Source organism: Onychomys torridus, chromosome 12 (assembly GCF_903995425.1).
Source record: "Onychomys torridus chromosome 12, mOncTor1.1, whole genome shotgun sequence".
NCBI lineage: Eukaryota > Metazoa > Chordata > Mammalia > Rodentia > Cricetidae > Onychomys > Onychomys torridus.
Genome location: NC_050454.1, coordinates 56,731,474 through 56,753,671, shown reverse-complemented (window position 1 = coordinate 56,753,671; position 22,198 = coordinate 56,731,474). Strand labels below are relative to the sequence as shown.

The window sequence follows — 22,198 nt, the reverse complement described above, 5'->3', positions numbered from 1 at the left end:
TGACATCCATCAGAGGCCCTACTTCAAAAGAGCACATTTGTTTTGTTGTTTTTGCTTATTTTTTTGTTTGTTTTTGTTTGTTTGTTTTGTTTTCCCTGTTAGAACCAAGCTGGCAATATCCATTAAACACAGTTGAACCAAGGCATACATACGCATGTTGTTTTCATCATTATAAAGTTGCTGTGTGGAACTGCTCTCAAGTCTTTGCTATGCTCAGTGGAATTGTCTTCCACTCTTACGTTACTCATTAATATCTTTCACAGTCATTCATGCTGTTTTGTGGAAAGTAGCAGTTTTCTTAAATCAGTTTTAAACTCTGGCTACTCTCAGGGAAAGTTTCTCACCTTATATGGGAAGTACATTCCTTGGCTGTTCAAATACATTGACTTTTCCACCATTCCATTTTAACCTTAGTGCCCAGACTATTCTAGGCTGGCTTGGTTTAGCTCTCTTTTCTTTCATTAATAGTCTAAATGTCAAAAAAAAAATCTTGGACAGAGAACTATTGAAGGCATTTTTTACCACAAATTTTTCTAGGACGTTTTGCTTTAAAGTTATCAATGACATTTATCTCTGTTTCAGAAATGGAATTGTAGTGTCCTAAAGCTGCCCAATCATAATATTGGTGTGTAGGCAACTTCAGCACACAGGTCTGTTGTCTCTCAGCTCTGCACTGCTGGTATTCTAAGATCAGGGAGCCATTAAGTGGGTACTGTTATGAGAACTAGTCTCTTAGCCTCCTCCCAGTGTCCTTGTGTAGTAGACAGAGAGCCATTGTACCCCTTCTTGTTTTGATAGCACACTACTCCTTCATAATGCATTAATTTCTTGAGAGTCCCAGAGGCCTGATTTCATCTAAATCTAATATTTCCCCAAAGCCTTCTCTCTAAAGACCTTGATGTCAGAGGTTCAAGTTTCAACCATGGAATTTAAGAATATGTGGATTCAGATTCTACCTTTGGTTGTATAATTGAAACCTTGAGAGGCAGTATATAATTTGTAACAGTTGATCTATTGTTTTCTCCAGGAATTTTGTGATTATGCAAAAATGTCAAATAAATCTGGGATGATTAATTAGGTAATTCTCATGAACTTATTTCCTACCTGAATGTTAATATGCAATGTTTATTTTAATAGATAGATGATCGATATTGAAAGAGAGAAAGAAAGAAAGATAGAGAAAGAAAGAAAGAAAGATAAAAAGAAAGAAAGAAAGATAGATAGAAAGAAATAGATTACTGAAAATGGGGAAACTAGGAAAATGAATTTTTGTCACAATTTAATGTATTGTTTATATTCTTTTTGTTCTATCACTCATTACTTCTTAGGAAGGAGTGCAGAGGACTCCTCTACTATAGTTATTTAAAAACCAGAAATCATGCATTCACTGACTTAAGGCTCAACACATTTGGTCTTTCTAATTAGCTTAAAATTTAATTTTAGAGGCTGGAGAAATGGCTCAAAGATTAAGAACACTGTGTCCACTGAGGACCAAGTTTCACTTCCCAGCACCCCCATAGCAGCACACCATCTTCTGTAACTCCATTTCCGGGAAATTTTATTACCTATTTTGGATTCTGCAGGCACTGCACACATATGGTACACAGATGTACATTCAGATGAAATATCCATATGCTTAATATGAAAATAAATATTTTTTTAAAATTTAGAACCATGAGCCACATGCCTATAACTTCAGTACTTGAGAGGCAGAGGCATCAGAAATTTACTGTCAGCCTTTGCTTTATGTAAGGCTATCCTTGGCTAGATGATGTCCTGTCTTGAAAATAAAACAAATACATAATAATCTCCATATGTAATAAACACGTACCTATAATATGAGTGACAATTTATTTTTCTTTAATTTCACTCAGATTTTTATTTGTCTGTTTTACTACTTGATTCACCTGAAAGTCTGACTAGTTTCTGGCATGATTAATAAAAGCAAAACAAAACAAAACCAGAAAGGGTGTGGGTTAAATCATGGCCATGACCCCCTGACACAGATTTTCATGCCTTGCCTTTGTTTGGGGGCGCTCACCAGACTGGGGCTATGCTTGCCCACACCCACTCTCATTCCATTCCAACTCTGCTCTAAGTGATTTTCCTTGGTGGTTTCCTCTCCTCAACTGAGGGAGAACCGAGGGCGGCAGCAATTTGGCAAAGAACACAGCGATAATTTGAAAGCATACAATGAGGCAATCAGACGACTATACTCCAGTCCTATCCCAAACTCCCACTGTCACTGTGCTTTGGGCAAATTTCCATAATGTCAAATTTCACTTTTCTATCTGAATGATGAATCCACTATAGGAAATGTTTGAAGGATAAAATAAGATAACATGCATAAAATATGTAAAATTGATATTATACATTTGAATTCCTCAACACATTTTCTCAAAAGATGTCCATCATTAATATATGTTACTATGATAACATAACTATAGAAGTTATAGTAATTCTTGTCAAGAAACAGTCATTATTTTCATCCAATTATATTTTCCTTTTATTCTTGATCAAAAAAATCCTGTTTATTTTCCTGCAACATATACAGCAGACTAAACTCTGAGCTTCAGGTGAATAAGATGACATCGACTTGGTTCCTAATATATAATTTACATCTAAACTGACTAAAATAAGGTGATTAATGCAGAAAATAGGCCTGAAAGTGTCCACCCCTAAATGGAACATCTATATGCTTACTACTCTGTCCCCATGAGGTTCAAAGATCTGTAAGGAATATTCATGAAACCACAACCTCTAGGTGAGAACCTATTGTCAGCTAGTTCATGCCTGATGAAGGAGGGAGAATCCAACTTCTTTGGAGCTGTTGCCCCTGGCAATATCCCCATATCCCAGTAGAATCTACAGAGTAGACTCTACTGAGTAGATGGTCCTATAACCATGCACATGCTGACAACACCAAATGGGATCAGTGGGTTCAATGTAGTATACAAGTTGAGAGGGAGACAAGGAGTTATTTGGGCAGTTAAAGAGAGCCACAGATTGGATACTATCAAAATACATTGCATACATGTATGCAATTTTCACAGATGAACTTTAAAATATTTTAAAGAACAATAAAAATACCCCTTTTGAACAGGGCTCATAAAACTAAAAGGCATGACTAGAGAAGTTAGTGCTTACCTGTCCTGAGTTTCCAGATATCACACTCACCAACTAGTAAATTCCTTAAGAAATCCCAACCAGAGCTCTGGTGACTGAGCACAACTGGTATAAGAAATGCTTGTTTATAAACAAAAGACAAACTCAAGTCAGTGCGTAAGAAGGATACCTACTAATATTTATGGTAGATATCTGATTATTTGAACTGCTTGGTGCTGGAAAATTTATAGCATGCACAAAAGAGAATGAGCATATGGAAACGGAGTAATTAGTATACCAGGTGGATATTTTATCATAAAAAGTGAAATAAAAGCCCCTAGCCTAAAATAAATTGTGAAACTAGCAGACATAATATAGAACAACACAATGAATAGAATTATTTCTTAAATAGAAATTGAAAAAATACCATTAATTTTCTTACATTCTCAGTAAGTGATACTTGGGAAAAAATGATTTACAGAATAAGATGTGCTAGACACTGTAAAAAGCAAATGAGGCAAACTTTTTTTTTCTGAAATAAGTGGTTACATTTCATGTGCATTTTGCGTGATGATTTCATTGTGCTTCACGTTGTCTTTGATTTCCCCTTTTCACTTAAATCATTGTAAGCAATTTTCCTTTGCTTTGCCTCCTCTGCCAAGCAGCTGATGTTATTTGAATTAAAAATGCAGCTGTCTTGATCAATCTTTCAAGTTATATATAGAGTTAAAAAAGTAAATTTTCAAGTACAAAAACTCAAGAACTTATTCATCTCATGAGCTAATTTGAGATCTGGTTGTCATGATGTAGCTGTTTCTATTCCGATGCAAATGATGCTTTGTTCTTAGTTTTGACTGTTCCCTCCATTTTGCAGTTGGCAGAATTAAGTCAGACACAAACATTACAGTCAAACTTGTGTTATGCTAGGGCAAAGTTCTCATTATTCTAATTATGATCACTAATACAATTAATGCATAAACAAATTCTAAAACACTTGCAAGAGTAGGTAATGGGTTTCTCATTTTCAATTTATATATAACTCTTGGTTTTTTCATGATTTGAAGATGAAAATGGTTATATAGAACTATCTCAAAGCTTCTATGAATTAAGCCTCAGTGCCTAAAAGTCACAAAATTTTCAAATATTTAAGCTAACTCTGTAAATTAATTTGTCTCATGTTTGTGGAATCAATGGAAAATAGTATACCTACTATGTAGTTTTTATTAAAACATCTTTATATATCACAGCCACATATATTGTTAGGGAGAAATTTAAAAATCACTTTCTCTAGTCAATTATACTACATTTGATTGAGAAGTTCCTGTCAGTGTAATGTATATCTAGTGGGAAAAATTGCATGTCTTACTAGAAATTAATAATGATTATCCATTTTCAACTTGCTAACTCAACTAGATTTTTCAAGAAAATGTGCTTTACCAATCCTCATATGGAAACAGGGAGGAGTGGGTGGAGATTAGTACTCAGTTAGACCTTTAATGCATATTAAACTAGTACTAACCTTGTCCCTGTCACATGTGAGTTTATGAAGAATGATATTCCTAGTGTGGACTAATTACACCAATGACTACACTGAGATGACATCATTAATCGACAATCCTATTTACGAAGGTTACATGTCTTACTTGTTTTGGTCTTTGGACTTGGAATTTGAAACGAAGAATAAATTAACGTACAGCAGGATTTTAATCTAGAGCACTATTTGGCAGTTAACTGAAATAGCTTTATTTCCCCTGACAGCAGTAAAAAGGAAAGAACTAATTGCCCCTTTTTATAGGTGCAGTTGAAACTTAAGACTCCAGAGATCGTGTGAGCACTGAGTGTGAGCACTGAACCAAGGCTAGAGTGTATTCCACCATCTGCACCTTGAAATTACAACTACCAAATCAACAAACAGCACTCCCCTCATGCCAAATATCTTATTCCAGATTTTCAAAGTGTTTATTAACATTCTTTAGGGATTCTCAACAATTAAAACAAATTCCTACTGAAAAATAATGAGGTCTTCAAGTCTTATGTTTTTAGATAGAATATTAAGCAAAATGCAAAGTAAGTTTTTACAATTTTAAATATGTTTTGGAAGTTTAAAGAACAGCTTTTAAAATATTTTTGTCTTTCTGGAAACCCCAATTTGTCTTTTAAACATAAGAATTGCTTTAGAAATCATTTTTCCAAAGAGGATGATCACAGTACCGTAAACCTTGAGATATTCCTAATGTTTTGAATGTGTTCATCAGCCCAGGAATAAATCTCAAAAACGATTTGTATGATATAGCCATTGTAGAAATAATTAATGTAGAACTACTAATGGAAGGACCCTCACATCTCTATCTTTCTTTATTTGGAATACAGTAAATCTAAATAGAAATGGTTTAGTCATTATTAGAATGATAAATCCTAAAATGCAGTACACTATTTAATGATTATAAATATTAATATAAACTACTTCTAATACAGAGGTGTTTGGGTTTTCAAAACATAAGCTTTGAAAAAAATGAAGGTAAGTTAAACTATAGATTTTTATGTTTATATTTTTGGTTATGAGCTGAGCCATGTTTAATTCTACCAAGGAGAGTCTAAAAGTTGGCATAAAGATGGTGTATGTATGATTGTATAGATACCTTAAGTAAGATATGCCAAAAGAAATGCTTCACCATATGACAAAAATATCCTTTCATATTCTGAAGCTAAATTTCCCAATATTCTTCATACATTTATTAGTTATCATTATTTAACTATTAATTACCATTATTTAACTGAAATTTCTAGAAAATTCTTTTTCTACACCATTAAATATAAAAATGTATTTATTCACACTCTGAAAACATAATTTTACTTGTATTCGCACACGCAAACAGAGAGAGAGAGAGAAAGTGAGAGAGAGTAAATAAATATAATAAAAATGTAAAGGAAGAAACTATTCTTTCCAACTCTGTCTGAAAATCGAAGTAAAAAGATAACATGCAAAGCTCAAAGAATAAAATTCTTGTGTACTCTTAATTAGTATTGTATTTGCATCAAAATAGTTTACATTAAAAATTGTCTATAAATCCTGAGCAATGTTATCTTCCATTTTATCCCAAAAACCATCTATAGAGATAGCTACACCAGGACATTTTAACTGGTTCTTTCTTGTGACAATGGAGTGGGCAAGGAGTTTCAGTCATTAAAAGTCACACTTGGGCCAGCATGAGAAGTGGGGCTAGATTGACCATTGATGGAAGAGACAGACAAATACCAAAACTCCAGCAGATCTAGGTTCACTAATACTGACAATAGCACTGATAGCATAATCCCAATAGTTCTGAGGAGAAGGTCGGGTCTCAAAAAAATTCCTCAGGAAAGTCATGGGGTGTGTCAAGTAATGGAAGGATGACTGCAGAAAGGAAGATGATCGGCTGGGCGTAATCAGATGACCTCATTCAAAAAAGCAGAAAATGAATAGTACAAAGGAATGTGGAAAGAGGGGAGGAGTCCTCATTTTATAGGACTCAATGTCAAGTACTGTTCCTGGTTCACAGAAAATAAATATAGACATAAAACACAGCGTACTGAGATTACTATTTGCACTTTGAAACAGTGGATTCTTTTGATTTTTAATATTAGAATAATTTTACTAATTCCTTGAGAATTCCATGCAAGGGCTTTTGATGATATTCACCCCCCGACTCCTGCCTGTTCCCTTTCCCCCTTCCTCCCACTCATCACTTGCTGTCTTTTTAAAAATAAGACTATCTCCCAGCTGATGTGCTGGTTCTGAAGCTCTTACCATTTTTTGTTGCCTTCTCTGTGAGTCATAACTATAGGGATTGTGTATAAACATAGTCATGGGGAGCCAGCACCTCACAACCAGTTGATATCTACATTTGGGTCAATTGTGGTTTTCTGTGATGTTCTCTATCTACTATAGAAAGCAGATTTTTTTTGATGAGGTACAAGAGCTAACACTTATTGGAGGATACCAGAATATGTATTTAGAATGCAGTTAGAAATTATACTGGTTTAGGAAAGTGGCAATAGTAGATTGACTTCCAGGTTCCACGTTCTCACTAGTCATGAGTAGACGGCTAATTTTACAGTGCCAGGTATGAATTGCCTCCTATTGAGTGGGCTATTTCTCCAATTAGGTGGCTGTTGCTTTTCCCCCAGGATATAAGTGCTACTATGGTACTATTCAGAATATCTTGTCATGCTGGCCATTGTTGTGGTTCACAGGCATTACAGCTGGATACTATTGGTACTATTGATGGTGATGGCTTTCTTCCTTGCAGCTTTCATGGCTCCTTCTGATACTGGAATAATGCCTTCAATTGAGATAATGTTGGTTCATTTCATAAAGAAAGGCACATCATGTTAACAGTGTAGATGCAAAGTGAATTACTTTTGATTGACCATGAGTCAAAGCTACTTGGAGAAAAAGGGTTTATTTCATATTATGGCTAACAATCAATCATGAAGGAAATTTAGGGCAGAAACTCAAAGCAAGAATCTGCACACAGGACTGAAGCATAATCACAAAAGAATGTTATTTCTGGTTTACTGAGCTTGCTTTATTATACTGCTCAGGGATATCTGCCCAGATGTTGTACTACCCACAGTGGGCTGATTATTAATGAAGCAATGGCCCCACAGAAACATTCACAGCTCAGTCTGATGGAGGCAATTCCTCAGCTGAGATCTCTCTTGCAAAATATGCCTGTTTTTGTTCAAGCTAATACAAAACTAACCAGAACACCAAGCCTATCATAATGGAAGAGAAACATGTTTTTCTAAGTACTTTTTAAAACTATCTTAGTAATGATTTTGTTGGCTTTTAAAATATTTGTTTACTGCTTTTTATTCATTTATGTGTATGAGCATGTGTGAGTTTATGTAAATGATAGGCCCCAAAGAGGCCAGCAGGAGTGTCTAATCATCTAGAACTGAGGTAAGAGCATGTTGTGCATCATCATGAGGGTGTTGGGAATTGAATTCTGGTCCTCTGGAAGAGACACAGGAGCTCTTAATTTCTAAGGCATTTTTTTCTGTCTCTTTTTTGACTTATTTGAAATTCAAATTGGTTATGAATCATGAATCAGCTCTTAGTCAAAGAGCTACAATAAGAGGGGAAAATATGAAAGTCCACCCAGTCGTGCATCTGTAGTAAAGGTGAGAATGAAATTCAAATGCTTATTTAAATGTTAGGTAGAAATGTAAAGTTTTTACTATTAGCCTTTTCCATTGGTGGATTCAAAATTACATTAATGTTTTAAATGCAATTTGATGAATATCAATTCTAAATGGATTCACCACTAAATATGGGACCAAAACTATCAAAAATCCTTAGTAATCACTATAAATTTTAACTGACTTTCAATATCTGTATGTCTTTCTTAAAAGTCTCTGTATCCTTGTATCCTATGTCACATGCTTTTCTAACACTAAATGAGAAAATTGCGTATTTAGCAAATGGCAATATTTAGAGAAATGTAGAACTTAATTAATTAGTGTAGCTAAAGTTAACTTGACTACCTTAAACTTTAAAAAAAATAAAAATAAATTATCAGTAATACAGCAAAGAGTTAACTCTATTTCCCTGTACTGATTATTGAATGTCAACTCAATTTTTCTGAAACATTTTTAGGTTAATGAAGGTAATGCTGCAGAACATGGCATAGAACTCTATTAGACTAAGCATTTAGTGACCCATGTAACCATCTCAAACTTTCTTAAACAATTTTCTGTATAAAAAAAAAAAGATAAATAATGCTTTGTGCATTCACCTTTCAAAGGGGTTATGTGAGAGATAAAGCAAATTAGAGTTGGAAAATACACACTATAATAGCTTCCAGTTGATTGTCAATGGAGGGCAGTCCTTACCTGTACAGCAAGCTGGCTCCATCAATCAGAGTTCTTGAAATTATGAGAACTGTTCATTTCAGCTTGAACCTTGGGACTCTTTCAGATTTTAGCACTGACATTCCTGTCTCACAGTTATTTAGCTATAATTCTTATTTTCAGTGATAAATAGACCCCTGGGACAAAAGGACTTCCTAAGCATTCAAACTAATTTTTAGTTAACCTAAGTCATTGTGTGAGGGAGCCAGTGTTGAAAGTTTTTATGTGTGTGTGTGTGAATTCATTTTTCCAGAGCAATCCAACATGGTATTATTTCAACAACTGTTTATTGGGTGCATTCTGTTCAAAGTACTGGATATAGGAGCATAACAAAAAAGACCATTGACATACTCTTGTCTTCAAAATCCCTTTAGAGTTGTTGGTCCAGGAAACCCAAGAGACTATTGCTGTTGCCCTTGGTTGAGTCTCAGTGGTTGAAGTTAAGTCCCTACTGATGTAGACACCATGTGCTTAGGACCCTGAGGATCTGAGCTGATCTGAACTGAGAGCCTCCTCCCTGGAAACTAGCTTTTTAAAATACAGAAAGCTTTTGAAGCACAATAATGACTAGTGTGCCATGATAACCGTAGAGGTATGATAAGGCACTCAGGGTGATAGTCAACAACTCTCTAATTGGACATATGGCCAAGTCATCAAGAGAGATACCATGCCAAATGCTAGAAAGCTATTCAGCCACCCGAGACTAGTGAGGGCATGGATTTTAGAAGAAAACTGTCGCTTTACCAAAGCATAATAATTCCTAACTGCCATTACCCAGAGACAAGGATAGATTTCAGTGTTCATCAAAGAAAGTTGACTTTGCAACAAAAGGCCATTTTACAAACAATCACCACCGGTGGAAATAGAGAGAGAACAATTCTTCATGGGATGCCCAGGTACAACTGATTCTTCAACAACAAAACTCCAGCTCAGGGAACACTGGAAAAGAAGGGAACACAAAGATTGTAAAAGCCAAAGGACCAGAAAAGCTGCTGAGATATTGTGTGTCCTCTAAATAGCAGAGAAGCTTCACCCATGATTCCTTAACAATGTGGGTGGGTAAATAAGAAGTGAACAAGTACAACACCAATAACATAGAAAGGGGAAATCTTTGGAGATTCCACCCACAGGCAAAGAACTATAGACAACTAAAGAGTGCTGAGAGAGAGAGAGAAATAGTCATCTCCATGGATGAGGCCCTAATTGGTTATCTAATACCTAGTGCTCAACTTTAAGATCATATACCTACAAGTAACACCAGACAGAACAGGTGTTATATATATATAATGTGTGTATACATATTTAGGCATATATGGGCATGTGTGCTTGCATCTGTGTATGTATTGTATCCTAAAGAGAAAGAGGATATGAGGGACTAAATGACTCTATATGGAAAGTGTTGAAGAGTGGAAAGGGAAGGGGGAAATGATGCAATTAGATTTTACTTTAAAAATAAATACCAGGGGTTGGGGATTTAGCTCAGTGGTAGGGCGCTTGCCTAGCAAGCACAAGGCCCTAGGTTCAGTCATCAGCTCTGAAAACAAATAAATAAATACCATACTCATGCTCTAAAGGAGTTCTTTAAAGTTTAAGATATGAAATCCCATTTGGAATAAAAAAAAGTTTCTCTGTTAGAATTCCTTGCCACTTAGCTGTCTATGTCTATATCATATGTTTAAGCTCTCATTCTAGGTTCTCAATCAAGCAATCAAGGCCACTTCCTATTTCTTTATACCTTCAACCATACAGGAAGCAAATAATGTCTTGTGTTCAGGGATAAGTTTATCATAGTACGTTTTTACTCAATAAGAAGTATAGCACAAGATAAAAATAAAGTACGCAAGTTTCTTAAGGGTAAATTTTAGGATTAGAGCCTGCTGGAAAGAAAAGGAGCCAAAACTTGTCAGAGTGTAGCTTTGTGCACTCAAGCTTCAATGATGTCAAGAAACTTGCCTACAAGGAACTCCTGAGCTCAGGTGTCACTTTTAATTTGTCTACATTTGAAGTAGGCTGTGGTCATTAGGCTCATGGGTATCAGGCATTGGATCAAGCAGCTGAGAATTGGTTGTGCCTTTGGGGAAGTTTCCCATTCAGATGAAGCAATCTTTAAATGTGACTGACATCTGAGAGCTCTCTGCAGTTCATTCATGTCACCTAGAAAGTTAAAAGAAATGAAATGTTACTGATTTCTCACTCTATCTCTATGTGATGCAACAAACATCTACCACTTGAAAGCCTAGCCAGAGAATGGTGTCATCCACAATAGTAAAGTCATTCAGTCTCAAATAATGTAATTGGAATAATCTCCCACAGGCATGACTAGAGGCCCATCTTCCAGATGGTTGTAGATTCTACAGCGGAGATCACACTTACCATTACAAATTGTAAGAGTAACCAAATGACCACCATGGCTCCATGTTACCTTTAACATGCTTCCTTGAAAAAATCTGGTCCATGTATATGAAAACTGGCTGGTGAAAGGATAAAATACTATAAGAATGAAAGAAAGGTAGATCAATCCAGGATTACAAAACTGCAATGTATTGGTGATTTCCAGACAGAAGTATTTGTTTGGCAGAAAAATAGATGAGTATGTTAAAGCATATGGAATCAATATGGACCTCAGTTTCTTTTCTGTTGATAGGATAAAAATATCCAGACAAAGGCAATTCAAGGGAGAATTATTTCAGTCCACAATTCAAGGCTCTGTCTATCCTGATGAAAAAGCAAAGGCAGCATCAGTTTGAAGTGCTAGTCATATTGTATCCACCAATAGAAATGGGGATGGATTCGTACTACAGCTTAACTCCTTCTTATCCACTTATACAGAAGAGAAGCCAAGCCAGCCAATGGTGCTATCCATAGTACCTAGATCATCCCACTTCAACCTTCCTTTCATGCTCTCTCAGATATAATCTATAGTATGTACCACACAATTGTGTTTAAATTGCTCTGTCCTGAGAAAATTCTGGGAAAGGGCTGCTCTATGGATATTTAGTAGGGATTTGCTGACATATATTTACATGTTTTTCTGAACTCAAACAACCTTCTTTGGATCATTGTTTTCTTTGTTACATTCATGTACAAAAGTACACAAAAACTAAAGCAAGGTTGTCTACAACATTAAACTGTAATTTGCCTGTTTCTTTCAGGTCCTCAGATCACAGGTCCAGCAGAAAGATCCACACAGGTTGGCTAAAAAGTTTACAAGGTAGTGTGTCTAAACTTGGTTAGGAACCATTGTGGAACTTGGGCATAGTGATGTATGCTTTAATCTCTGTACTTAGGAGACCCAAGTAGGTGCATCTCTGTGAATTCAAGACACGCTGGTTCTACATGGAGAGTATCTGGACAGCTAGGGATACACAGAAAAACCCCATCTCAAAATAAAGCAAAAAAAGGAACAAACAAACAAACATTGTGGGCATCAGGGACCAATTTACTACACTAAGATTATTTTAGTATGAGGTTTGGCATACAAGTTTGCATCTCAGACCAAAAATAAAAATGGAAATTGATAAGCGGGATTGTTGTGTATAGCCAAACATAGAAGTATATGAATGAGAAATATTAAAGATCTTTATTGGGCCTTTAATACTTGAGCCAAATTATGACATGCATATTGAAGAACAGACATAAGGACAATGAATGACTATCACACAAAGAATTAATGAGTAAGTAAATAGCCTCAACAAAGCTATAAATGTGGAAATAATCCTGAACACGCAGAAGACAAAGTGTACTATACATTAGTCAATGTATAGGGGAGGTTTTTTGGGAGATAAGTCAGTAATTACAAGTAGAGGTCACATCATGGTAATAATTATGAAGGACAGATTCATTCATTTCTTTTTCTCTATATTTTTTGCTTTATTTTAATGGGCACCCATTGTATTATGCTTACACCTTCCAAAGTATTGATGTCATTTGACCTTAATGTATAAATCAGTAAGTTGCCTTTAATAAGAGTGATGGTCACGAAACTAAATTCAATAAAAAAGGAGGGAAGAACACTCCAGAAAGAAAAGAAAAATACTGTTTTAATTTTATATATATATATATATATATATATATATATATATATATATATGAAAAACGTGTGCATTCAAACAAAATGTCTAGTTTGGGTATTAGAGAGCAGTAGCGACATTATTAGAAAACTAATATCAGAACCAAGTCCCAGATCTAATTTCCAGAGGTCACACTTTTACCTGAGGCTGACACTGCTTCCACCTTTAATGTGACTCCAAGGATTTCACAGGTGTGTTGTTACAAAGCCAAGGTCAGCTGCGTTCAGTTGGGATTCTAGACCAAATTGCTCCGAACCCTTCCATTTCAACATGTCTCTTTTACACAATAAGATGTGCTCCTGCCCATGACTATCTTTTTTTTCTAATTTTCACTCATATTCAGAGCTCTCTACCTACTACACAGGCTTTCCATTGTTTATTGATACTTTGAATCAATCCAGTCTTGTAAGTATTATTTGGAAATAGATCAGGTAAAACCTAAATTCAACATTAAAAATAACTTTTGGCTTTGTCAAGGAAGAAAAAAAAAGTTTAAAAGACTCAACATTATCTTAACTCTATGCCTGGTGAGGCTGCCTCACTTTAAGAACTCCTTTGAGCTGCGCGGTGGTGGCTCATGCCTTTAATCCCAGCACTCAGGAGGCAGAAGCAAGCAGATTACTGTGAGTTCAAGACCAGCCTGGGCTACCAAGTGAGTTCCAGGAAAGGCACAAAGCTACACAGAGAAACCCAGTCTTGAAAAACCAACAAAAAAAAAAAAAAAAAAAAAAAAAAAAAAACTCCCTTGATAAGTCTGTCCCCTGTGATTTTTCCAGTGCATTGTGGTTTTTTTCCCTTCTAGATCCTCTCATGTTTTCTTTGTAACCTGGCATCTTCTGATCCTTTACTGAATTATTTTATTCCATTCAAACTTCCTATTTTATGGATTTTGAGTATTTTATTGCTCAAAGATTTTATATATATATATATATATATATATATATATATATAGAGAGAGAGAGAGAGAGAGAGAAAGTTTTATTGTTTTATTTATATATGTAAGATAAAGTTATATGTGTAATGTACATATATTTAACTTATACTGAATTATACTGAAGCTATTGTTGCACAATAATCCACCACTTCCTTTGGCTCATACATTCTTCTAATCTCTATTTCACAACATTCCAGAGACTTATAGATGTTCTTATTGATGTTCCACGTAAGATAAACAAAAATTAATTAATTTTAAACAATGTTTTGGGTCATACTAGATTATATGTATATATATATATATATTATATAATAATTACATATTAGTTTATATATATTATATATGAGTGTGTAGTAAACTATACAAAATTTTTATATATTTGGTAAATTTGTATTTATATATAATAAAGATTTATATATAACAAAGATTTATATATATATATATATATATATATATATATATATATATATATACATGTGTGTGTGTGTGTAATAAAGTTTTCAAAGACTGAAGAAAGGACAACAACCTCTTATGAGAATATTTTAAAAGACATGTCAAAAAGATTGCTTTGTTGATGGTAACATATAATTTTTTAACTACTTTGTTATTTACTGAATTAAATTTTAATAGTTTGAGCCTAAGAATCTGGGAGACCTTGGTACATGGTTTTAAGTGCAAATCTCTAATAGAACGTAAAGATTTCAAGACTGTGGATCCATGATAGTAACACCTTAGAGGACTTTGCATCATTGCTTAACTCTAAGAATTTTATTGAATTTATACATGCATGTTTGTGCCTAGAATCCACAAAAATTACAGGTGGTTACAATTTCCCAGCTCACATTGCTAATGGATTTTAATGTGATGAGGAGGTTCACAATGAGGATCTAGAGAATTCCTGGTCATTGATGAGGATATTACTACAGAACTGATGACATGAACCTAGTGGCAAAGGAAAGAGAAGAATGCAAGGCAGCTACTGGGTCCTGTATGAGACAAAATAAGATGAAAAGATTCTTGCTATGATAAGAGTTTGTAATTTATTCACTCATCATGGATAGACTCCCAGGAAGACTGCCCTAGTTCAGTTAAATTTTTGCCTAAATAGCAAGTTTCCAATTTACTATTTGCAATTCAAGGCTTACTATATAGAGTATGTATTCTATGCAACTAGGTGGGAAGAGACTACTGGCCAAGATACAGTGTGATGGGGTCAATAGAGAGTTTGTCTGTGTGTCAGGGTTCTCTAGAGGAAAAGAACTGATGGAATGAATATATATCAAAGTCAACTTTATTAGATTGACTTACATAATATGGTTGAAGTTGTCCAATGTTGACTATCTCTGCTGAAATGGTCAAGAATATATAGTAGCTCCATCCAGGGGCAGTGTCCCTAAGAAATCCCAACCTGGCACTGAATACCAGGGGATTCTTAGAAAGAAAAAGCCTTCAGTCCACATTGGGAGACTAGAATCTGGTTTTCATATAAACAAATAAAACACAAACAAATAAAAGTTCTACCACAAGCAGCCACAGCAACCAAGAGTTGAACTGGTCAGTTCAAGCGAGAAAAAAACAAATGGGAAAAAGCAAAGCCTTCCATCTGCCCATGGCCTTTAACCTGAGCTGCCACTGGAAAGCACTGCTCATGCTTCAGGAGAGTCTTCCCACTTTGAAGAGTCTCATCAAGAAAATTCCTCTCAGGAGTGTCTTTAAGTGGATTCCAGATCCAATCAAGTTAACAACCAAGTGTAGCCATCAAAACAAAGGGAGCGGGGAGAAGGATAATTGTTCAGAAATGGTTGACATTTCAGAAGAGTAGAATTTTCTGATACCCTGATGATTCTAGGGATATCTTAAATCTACTGGCCTCATAGATCCTGGCCCTATTGAGTCAGCATGTCAGCCACCATGCGCATCCTGAAGGAATGACACATTCAATGGGATTATGATTCACATGTGAGTTGGGCATTAGAGAAAGTCTTTTAAAAGTCCTAATCATACTCTAGAAAAAGGACTATTAAGGGGTTGGTATAAAGTACAGAACATAAAAATTTCAGTTTTTAAAATTCCATATAATGAGTAGCCACTTCTGCCTGTATTGGGACCAGCTGGTTCCTTGATCCAGACAGCACAGGTTGAACCAGAGCCAAGAAATGACACAAAGTTTAAGACTAACCATGAGCCAAATATCCACTCCATTAGCAAAACTATAAACTTTATGGAAACGCACACAGATTGACATCAAAGTAATACTTAAGATTTTTATTCTGAGTTAATATTGGTCTCAGTATACCTCTGACATGAGGAAAAATGTAATGATTCCCAAATCAAACAGTTTACATTTGAACACTATACGAGAAGTACCTTGGCTAAAAAAAAAAAAAAAAAAAAAAAAAAAAAAAAAAAAAAAAAAAAACAGAAAAATTCTCCACTGTGTATTAATTTTCAATACATATAAATGAGAGTAATATGAATATTTACATGATAAGGGAGTTATGAGCACAAATAATATTTCTGATAACAAATGTTAGGATCGAAATTCTCACACAGTAAGTGTTCAAAATATTTCGGCAGATATCCTCTAGCTGTCAAATTTGCGTCAAGAGAAAATTTGTTCAAACCTCAATAAGAGAAGCTGGCTTTAGCATGCTAGATAAGAACAGTAACAACTGCATAAATTAATGGGTTTAGTTAAAAATAAAACAAATTAGAAGTCAGATCCATGACCAGGAATGGGGGATTTATCTGTTGTTCTCATGATCTCACTACCCCACCTAAAACCTAGGGATAGATAACTTGGTGACATATAATGGTGGCTGAGAATACAATGAGAAAATGTTAGGATGAACTTCACGGTCAGGATGACATCATGGGTTTGACTTGTTGTTTTCTTGCAATATTTTCTTGTATTCTTATACAAGAATTTTTTCTCTCCTAAACATTTTTAATGGTTACTATGATATCATTTGTATGTTTTACTCTTCACTATTTCCTGCCAACTTCTGGATAAATCAGGATATGAAACAAGAATGCTAAAAAGAAGATGCCTTTTCTTGGCACTGTAGGATCTGGATTAGATAATGACAGAAAGAGGCCAGTTCTGTAAAACAGAACAGGAGATACTATGGTACATATGTGATGGGAAATGGCTGGAGAGCCTGGGACTTTAAGTAGCAGTCATTAGGAACCAGGAGAGTGGCCTTAGTGCACTAGCTGGGGCGGGTCCCAGCAATGAGGCAGAATCAAGCCATTTTTTGACAGAAGAATCACACCAAGTCTGCTTTTAAACTGACCACCCTGTGCAGGAGAAGCAAAGCTTTCTAAATTTGTCCAGACTAGAACTATCTTTGATCCTGAACTGTGGGCAGAATTGAGCCTGTGGACACAGGTCAAATAACAAAAGCAGATTTACTAGGAGCCAAACCCAGATAATTCAAAGTGTGTTCCTGATCTCTCTGGGAACCAATTTCCCATTCTATTCATAGCAAACTCACCTTTGCCTTCACTGCAGAGAGCTTCTTCATACACAATGTAAATGTAACATACCCATTGAAGATAAATCTCAAAGTACATGTTCTCTAGATATAGGGATGACTGTGTGACCTCAAAGTCTCTTTAATACCTTCAATGGAAGGCATTTTGTGAAATGAAGTCATTTATGGATCCATTCAGAATGCTCATTTTCAAGGTTCTAATTATTGTCAGTTCAAAATTTTATTATTTGACCTCAAGTGTCGAGCTGTGATAATCACTCTGAAGTAACACATACATGGCTGTTAATCATTCTTTACTAGGTAATTATGTATGTCCTAGATTTTTACATATTATTTTCATTTTAGAGACTATGACTTATTTTACTGATGGTTAGGCATTTGGCAGACACTCTGGAAATGAATTGACAACAGTGTCTCCACATTTGCTCTGGGAGAAAGGAGTCTCTAAAATACATTATCGCTCTGATAGGAGTTTTTTCAGTCTAGAAATGGTCAAAAGAAAGTAGAAGTAGGGTGAGCAACATGAGATTTAAAAAAAAAAAAAAAGTATTCCATCAAGAGTTGGCACACATAACAAGTTACTAAGGTTCACCACATGGCACTAATGGTATCTCAACATTGGGTGCCTGATGAATAATAACATGTGTTGGTTATTGACCAATCTTCCTGTTCATTGGTTGTTAGCTCTACTGTGATCACTGACACTGGTACTTCTGAACTCTTCGATGGACAGGCTGATTTTTCTTATGCACCCAGAGAGGTCCCTTAATCAAAGAGATACAAGTGGACAGTGGAGAAACCTAGTAGCACAAAAAAAATACAGTTTTCCGGTGGACTGTGCTAAGGGGATTGAGTGAACAACATAGTACACATCCTAACATGTGTGTATTGTACCATGTAGGTATGGTGGCAAAAGTTAAACCCATCATACACTCTGAATATGAACTAAAACACACAACCCAATGATCAAATCAATGCAATTCTAATGAGTTGGCATAGTTCTTCACTTTAGGATACATTAGCAAGATCTAAGCCCCTAGCAGTTGCACCCTTCACAGAACCTGCTTGCAATGATTTCCTGCCTATTGTTTACTCTGAACAGGAAACCATATAACAAGGAGCCTATGGAAATGCTTTGAGTTTGTGACATATTCTTGTACACCCACTGTGTCTCTATTTCCCAGTAATATTTAGTATCAAAATTCCAGGTATGTGAAGAAATCACTCTTGTTTAAATGTCATTTATAAAACTAGTTCATAAGCATGAAAAATGACAAAATGGTTAGAGGGTGCAAACCACTGATAACATGTCAAATAAAAGTAATACTCAATTTTTTATTTTATAATTTAATTTAATTTTACATATCAGCCACGGATTCCCTTGTCCTCCCTCCTCCCGCCCCCACACACTCCCCGCAGCCCACCCCCATTTCTGTCTCCTCCAGGGCAAGGACTCCCCTAGGGATCAGCTCAGCCTGGTAGATTCAGTAGAGGCAGATCCAGTCAGTCTCCTCCTCCCTTCACTCAGGCTGAGCAAAGTGTCCCTGTGGAAGCCCCAGATTCCAGACAGCCAGCTCATGCACTGACAGGTCTGGGTCCCACTGCCTGGGTGCCTCCCAAACAGTTCAAGCTAAACAACTGTCTCACTTATCCAGAGGGCCTGATCCGGTTGGGGGCTCCTCAGCTATTGGTTCATAGTTCATGTGTTTCCACTAGTTTGGCTATTTGTCCCTGTGCTTTTTCCAACTCCAATCAGTGAGAAAGAGGAGGGATTGTATGAGCGAGAAATATTACTTAATTTTTATAGAAACATCATTTTTTCTTTCAAAAAGAATAGACCCAAATCCAAAAATACCTCCAATTGCATATTAGAACACAAAAGCTACCAAGTGGTACTTTGGGAATAATGGGAAGATCAGCTGATCCTTTTTCACTTTAATTCTATGAGACTTTAAGTACAGACATTGGAGTCAGATACAAACTATACAATCACTATTGACTTTATCTGTACACAGAATTGTGAGAGTGAACACAAATTCTACATGGTGTCTCCTTTAATCTGTGCTTATCAAGGCAACCATTGAATAGTTTCACTATAGCAACCAATTGTGATATCTGAAATATCTAGTCATATGCTCATTGTTGGATGTTTGCCCTCAAATGCATCCACTTATTTCATCTGTATAGTAGAGGACTTTTAATGGAAAATTAAGAATCTTGATATCTCTTCAGCAAGCAAGCTGAGGCACTAAGTTAGGGAAAGAATTGCATGCTTATTTTCATTTCTAGTGATAAAAACTTACTATTCCAATTGTATAAAAGCAGCAATAATGTAAGCAGCTCTTAATGGCATAAATGATTTTTACCTTTAAGGAAAGATGATAGACTGAAATTTCTTTTTGGATCTGGTCTCAGCAGCTGGAAAGTGAATTACTTAGTCCTAGAAGTAGTTCATCTGTAAGCTGAAGTCCATACAATACAACATACTAAGAATTTCAATCCATGCTATCATAACTGTTTCATTAAAGATTTCATTGTGATGCCATCATATATTGGAATGAGATATTATATGCTTTAACCCTAAGCATTACATGGATTTCAATTGTCTATACATGTAATGACCAAAGTCTTGATCAACATCGAGGTCAAATTGCCCCACATTCCCAGTTTTCTTTTTTTCAGATCCCTGAACTTCCACCCTGGAATAAGATCTGTGGCTCCCAACATGGCAAATATGTTTTATCAATCATGCTATCCCAATCACTAGATACTTAGAGGATTTTTTTCTTTTCTTTTCTTTTCTTTTCTTTTCTTTTCTTTTCTTCCTTCCTTCCTTCCTTCCTTCCTTCCTTCCTTCCTTCCTTCCTTTCTTTCTTTCTTTCTTTCTTTCTTTCTTTTTGACCTAAGAATATCAGTAAATTAATTTCTGTCACCTAGATTTAGGATGAAATAAAAATAATTAAGACCAGACATATTTGACAATACAGAGGATAAGATGAGAACTGGTATAAATACCATATGTGATATGGGGATTTGGGTAAAATTTTATGTGCATTGATTGAGATTTCTCAACCTTTTCAGTTCTAATACCAAACCTTCTGTTTCTTTTCTTTTCTTTTCTTTTTTACAGTCCAGGTTTTTTATTTCTTTTTGTATATTAGGCCATGAATTTGTATGAAATGGGCTACAGCAGCTCAAGCTCCTTCCGGTTAGTCCTCACAAAGTGTGCTTCTCTGGGTGGGGCGGGCTGGTGCTTCAGCTGAACCCAGGTGCCCTTCTCCTTGGCTTCCTTTTTCTTCTGGTTGTTCTCCTTCATGCGCTTCAGGAGGCTGTCTCTGCTCTTAGAGTGCTTGATGTGCTCAATATGCTCGTTAATTCTCTTGGCAAGAATCTTGGTAGCCAAAGGAACAACCCCATGTTTCCTAAAGGGCCTGAAGAACATGTAGCGGGTGCCTCTCCTCTTTCCCTTTGAGTTCGTCATTTTGGCGAGTTACTGGAAGATGGCTGCCATGGCCAAAAGGAACCTTCTGTTTCTATAGCATGTGAATTCCTACTTTAAGACCAGAGATCTGATAACTCCTCATAAGTCAGTATTCGTGATTGAAACTCAGTCTAGACTAGATGAAGGAAAATTTCTAAATGCTGCTTTTGAACAATGAATATTCTCTGATGTTCACGCATACTAAGGATACTTTCTTATTATTGTGTGTTACAAATACTACATTGCAATTATATCTCTGTGAAACATTATGTTTGTGCAAAAAGGAAGGCAAGGTATGTTTCTGCCTCTTCTGAAGTAGCCTCTCTGGCTCCTGTTCCTAGAACTATATAAAAGCATAAATGAAATACTAGAGAATCTTCAGCCATTATACCTTAATATAAAGACAAGGGCAATGGCAATAGACACGTTCATATGGAAGTGGAGAATCTCATTTTATCCCCGACACGCAAACAATTAGACACAACTAAGGAATACTGAGAGCAGAATAGTTAGTCTTCCCATGGATAAGCCTCTAAATTATTTTTACAATATCAAATGGACATATCTAAAATCATACGCATACAAGCAACACCAATCAGACTCAGCAGGCTATGTTTACATATTCATGATATGTAAATCCATATACATGTGTGTTAAAATTGTGTGATTATATTTTAATTTAAACAAGTAAAAATTATTTGAGGACAAAATTACACTATAGATGGTAAATCTAGTAAACAGGGCTTTAATACTAGGGCTAAATTGAGCTAGACTCTACCATATACCCTTTAAGCGTCAATCTAGAACACACCTCAGGAGTATCATTTTAAACTTCAGGGGGCTATAGTATAGTGCACTAAATCTTAGAAACAGGAACAGAAGCTTCTAAACATTTCTGTTCTGTATTAGACATAACTGACCACACTCTTACAGTCAGCAAATATCTTTGGGTAGAGACACTTTCATGAAGTTGGAAGCCACTGGCACGAAGGAACAGAAACCATTACTCTGTAGTAGTCTGAAATGTAAATACAAAGGCTTTGCTTTAAAAAATACACACTTTTTGTTTGTTTGTTTGTTTTTCCTGAGAAATAAGTATCCTATTGTAAATGATGAATACAGGAGTATCGAGAAGACCAGTAAACTTACTAGGGCGCGTAGAGATCTGAACCTTTTGGATCCCAAAGAGGAATGGAAGACCAGCAGGGAGAAAACG

General features: G+C 35.6%; 1 protein-coding gene across 1 annotated transcript; it reads right to left on the bottom strand.

Moving 5' to 3' along the window:
• Positions 1-20,685: 20,685 nt before the first annotated feature.
• Positions 20,686-21,000, bottom strand: LOC118593689 (60S ribosomal protein L21-like). Its single transcript, XM_036203138.1, has one exon. It carries the CDS (start codon positions 20,980-20,982, stop codon positions 20,686-20,688), a length of 297 nt encoding a protein of 98 aa, XP_036059031.1. The 5' UTR covers positions 20,983-21,000.
• Positions 21,001-22,198: the final 1,198 nt, after the last annotated feature.

Excerpts from the sequence above, each read along its gene's own strand:
- LOC118593689 (XM_036203138.1), bottom strand. The coding sequence starts at position 20,982 with ATGACGAACTCAAAGGGAAAGAGGAGAGGCACCCGCTACATGTTCTTC.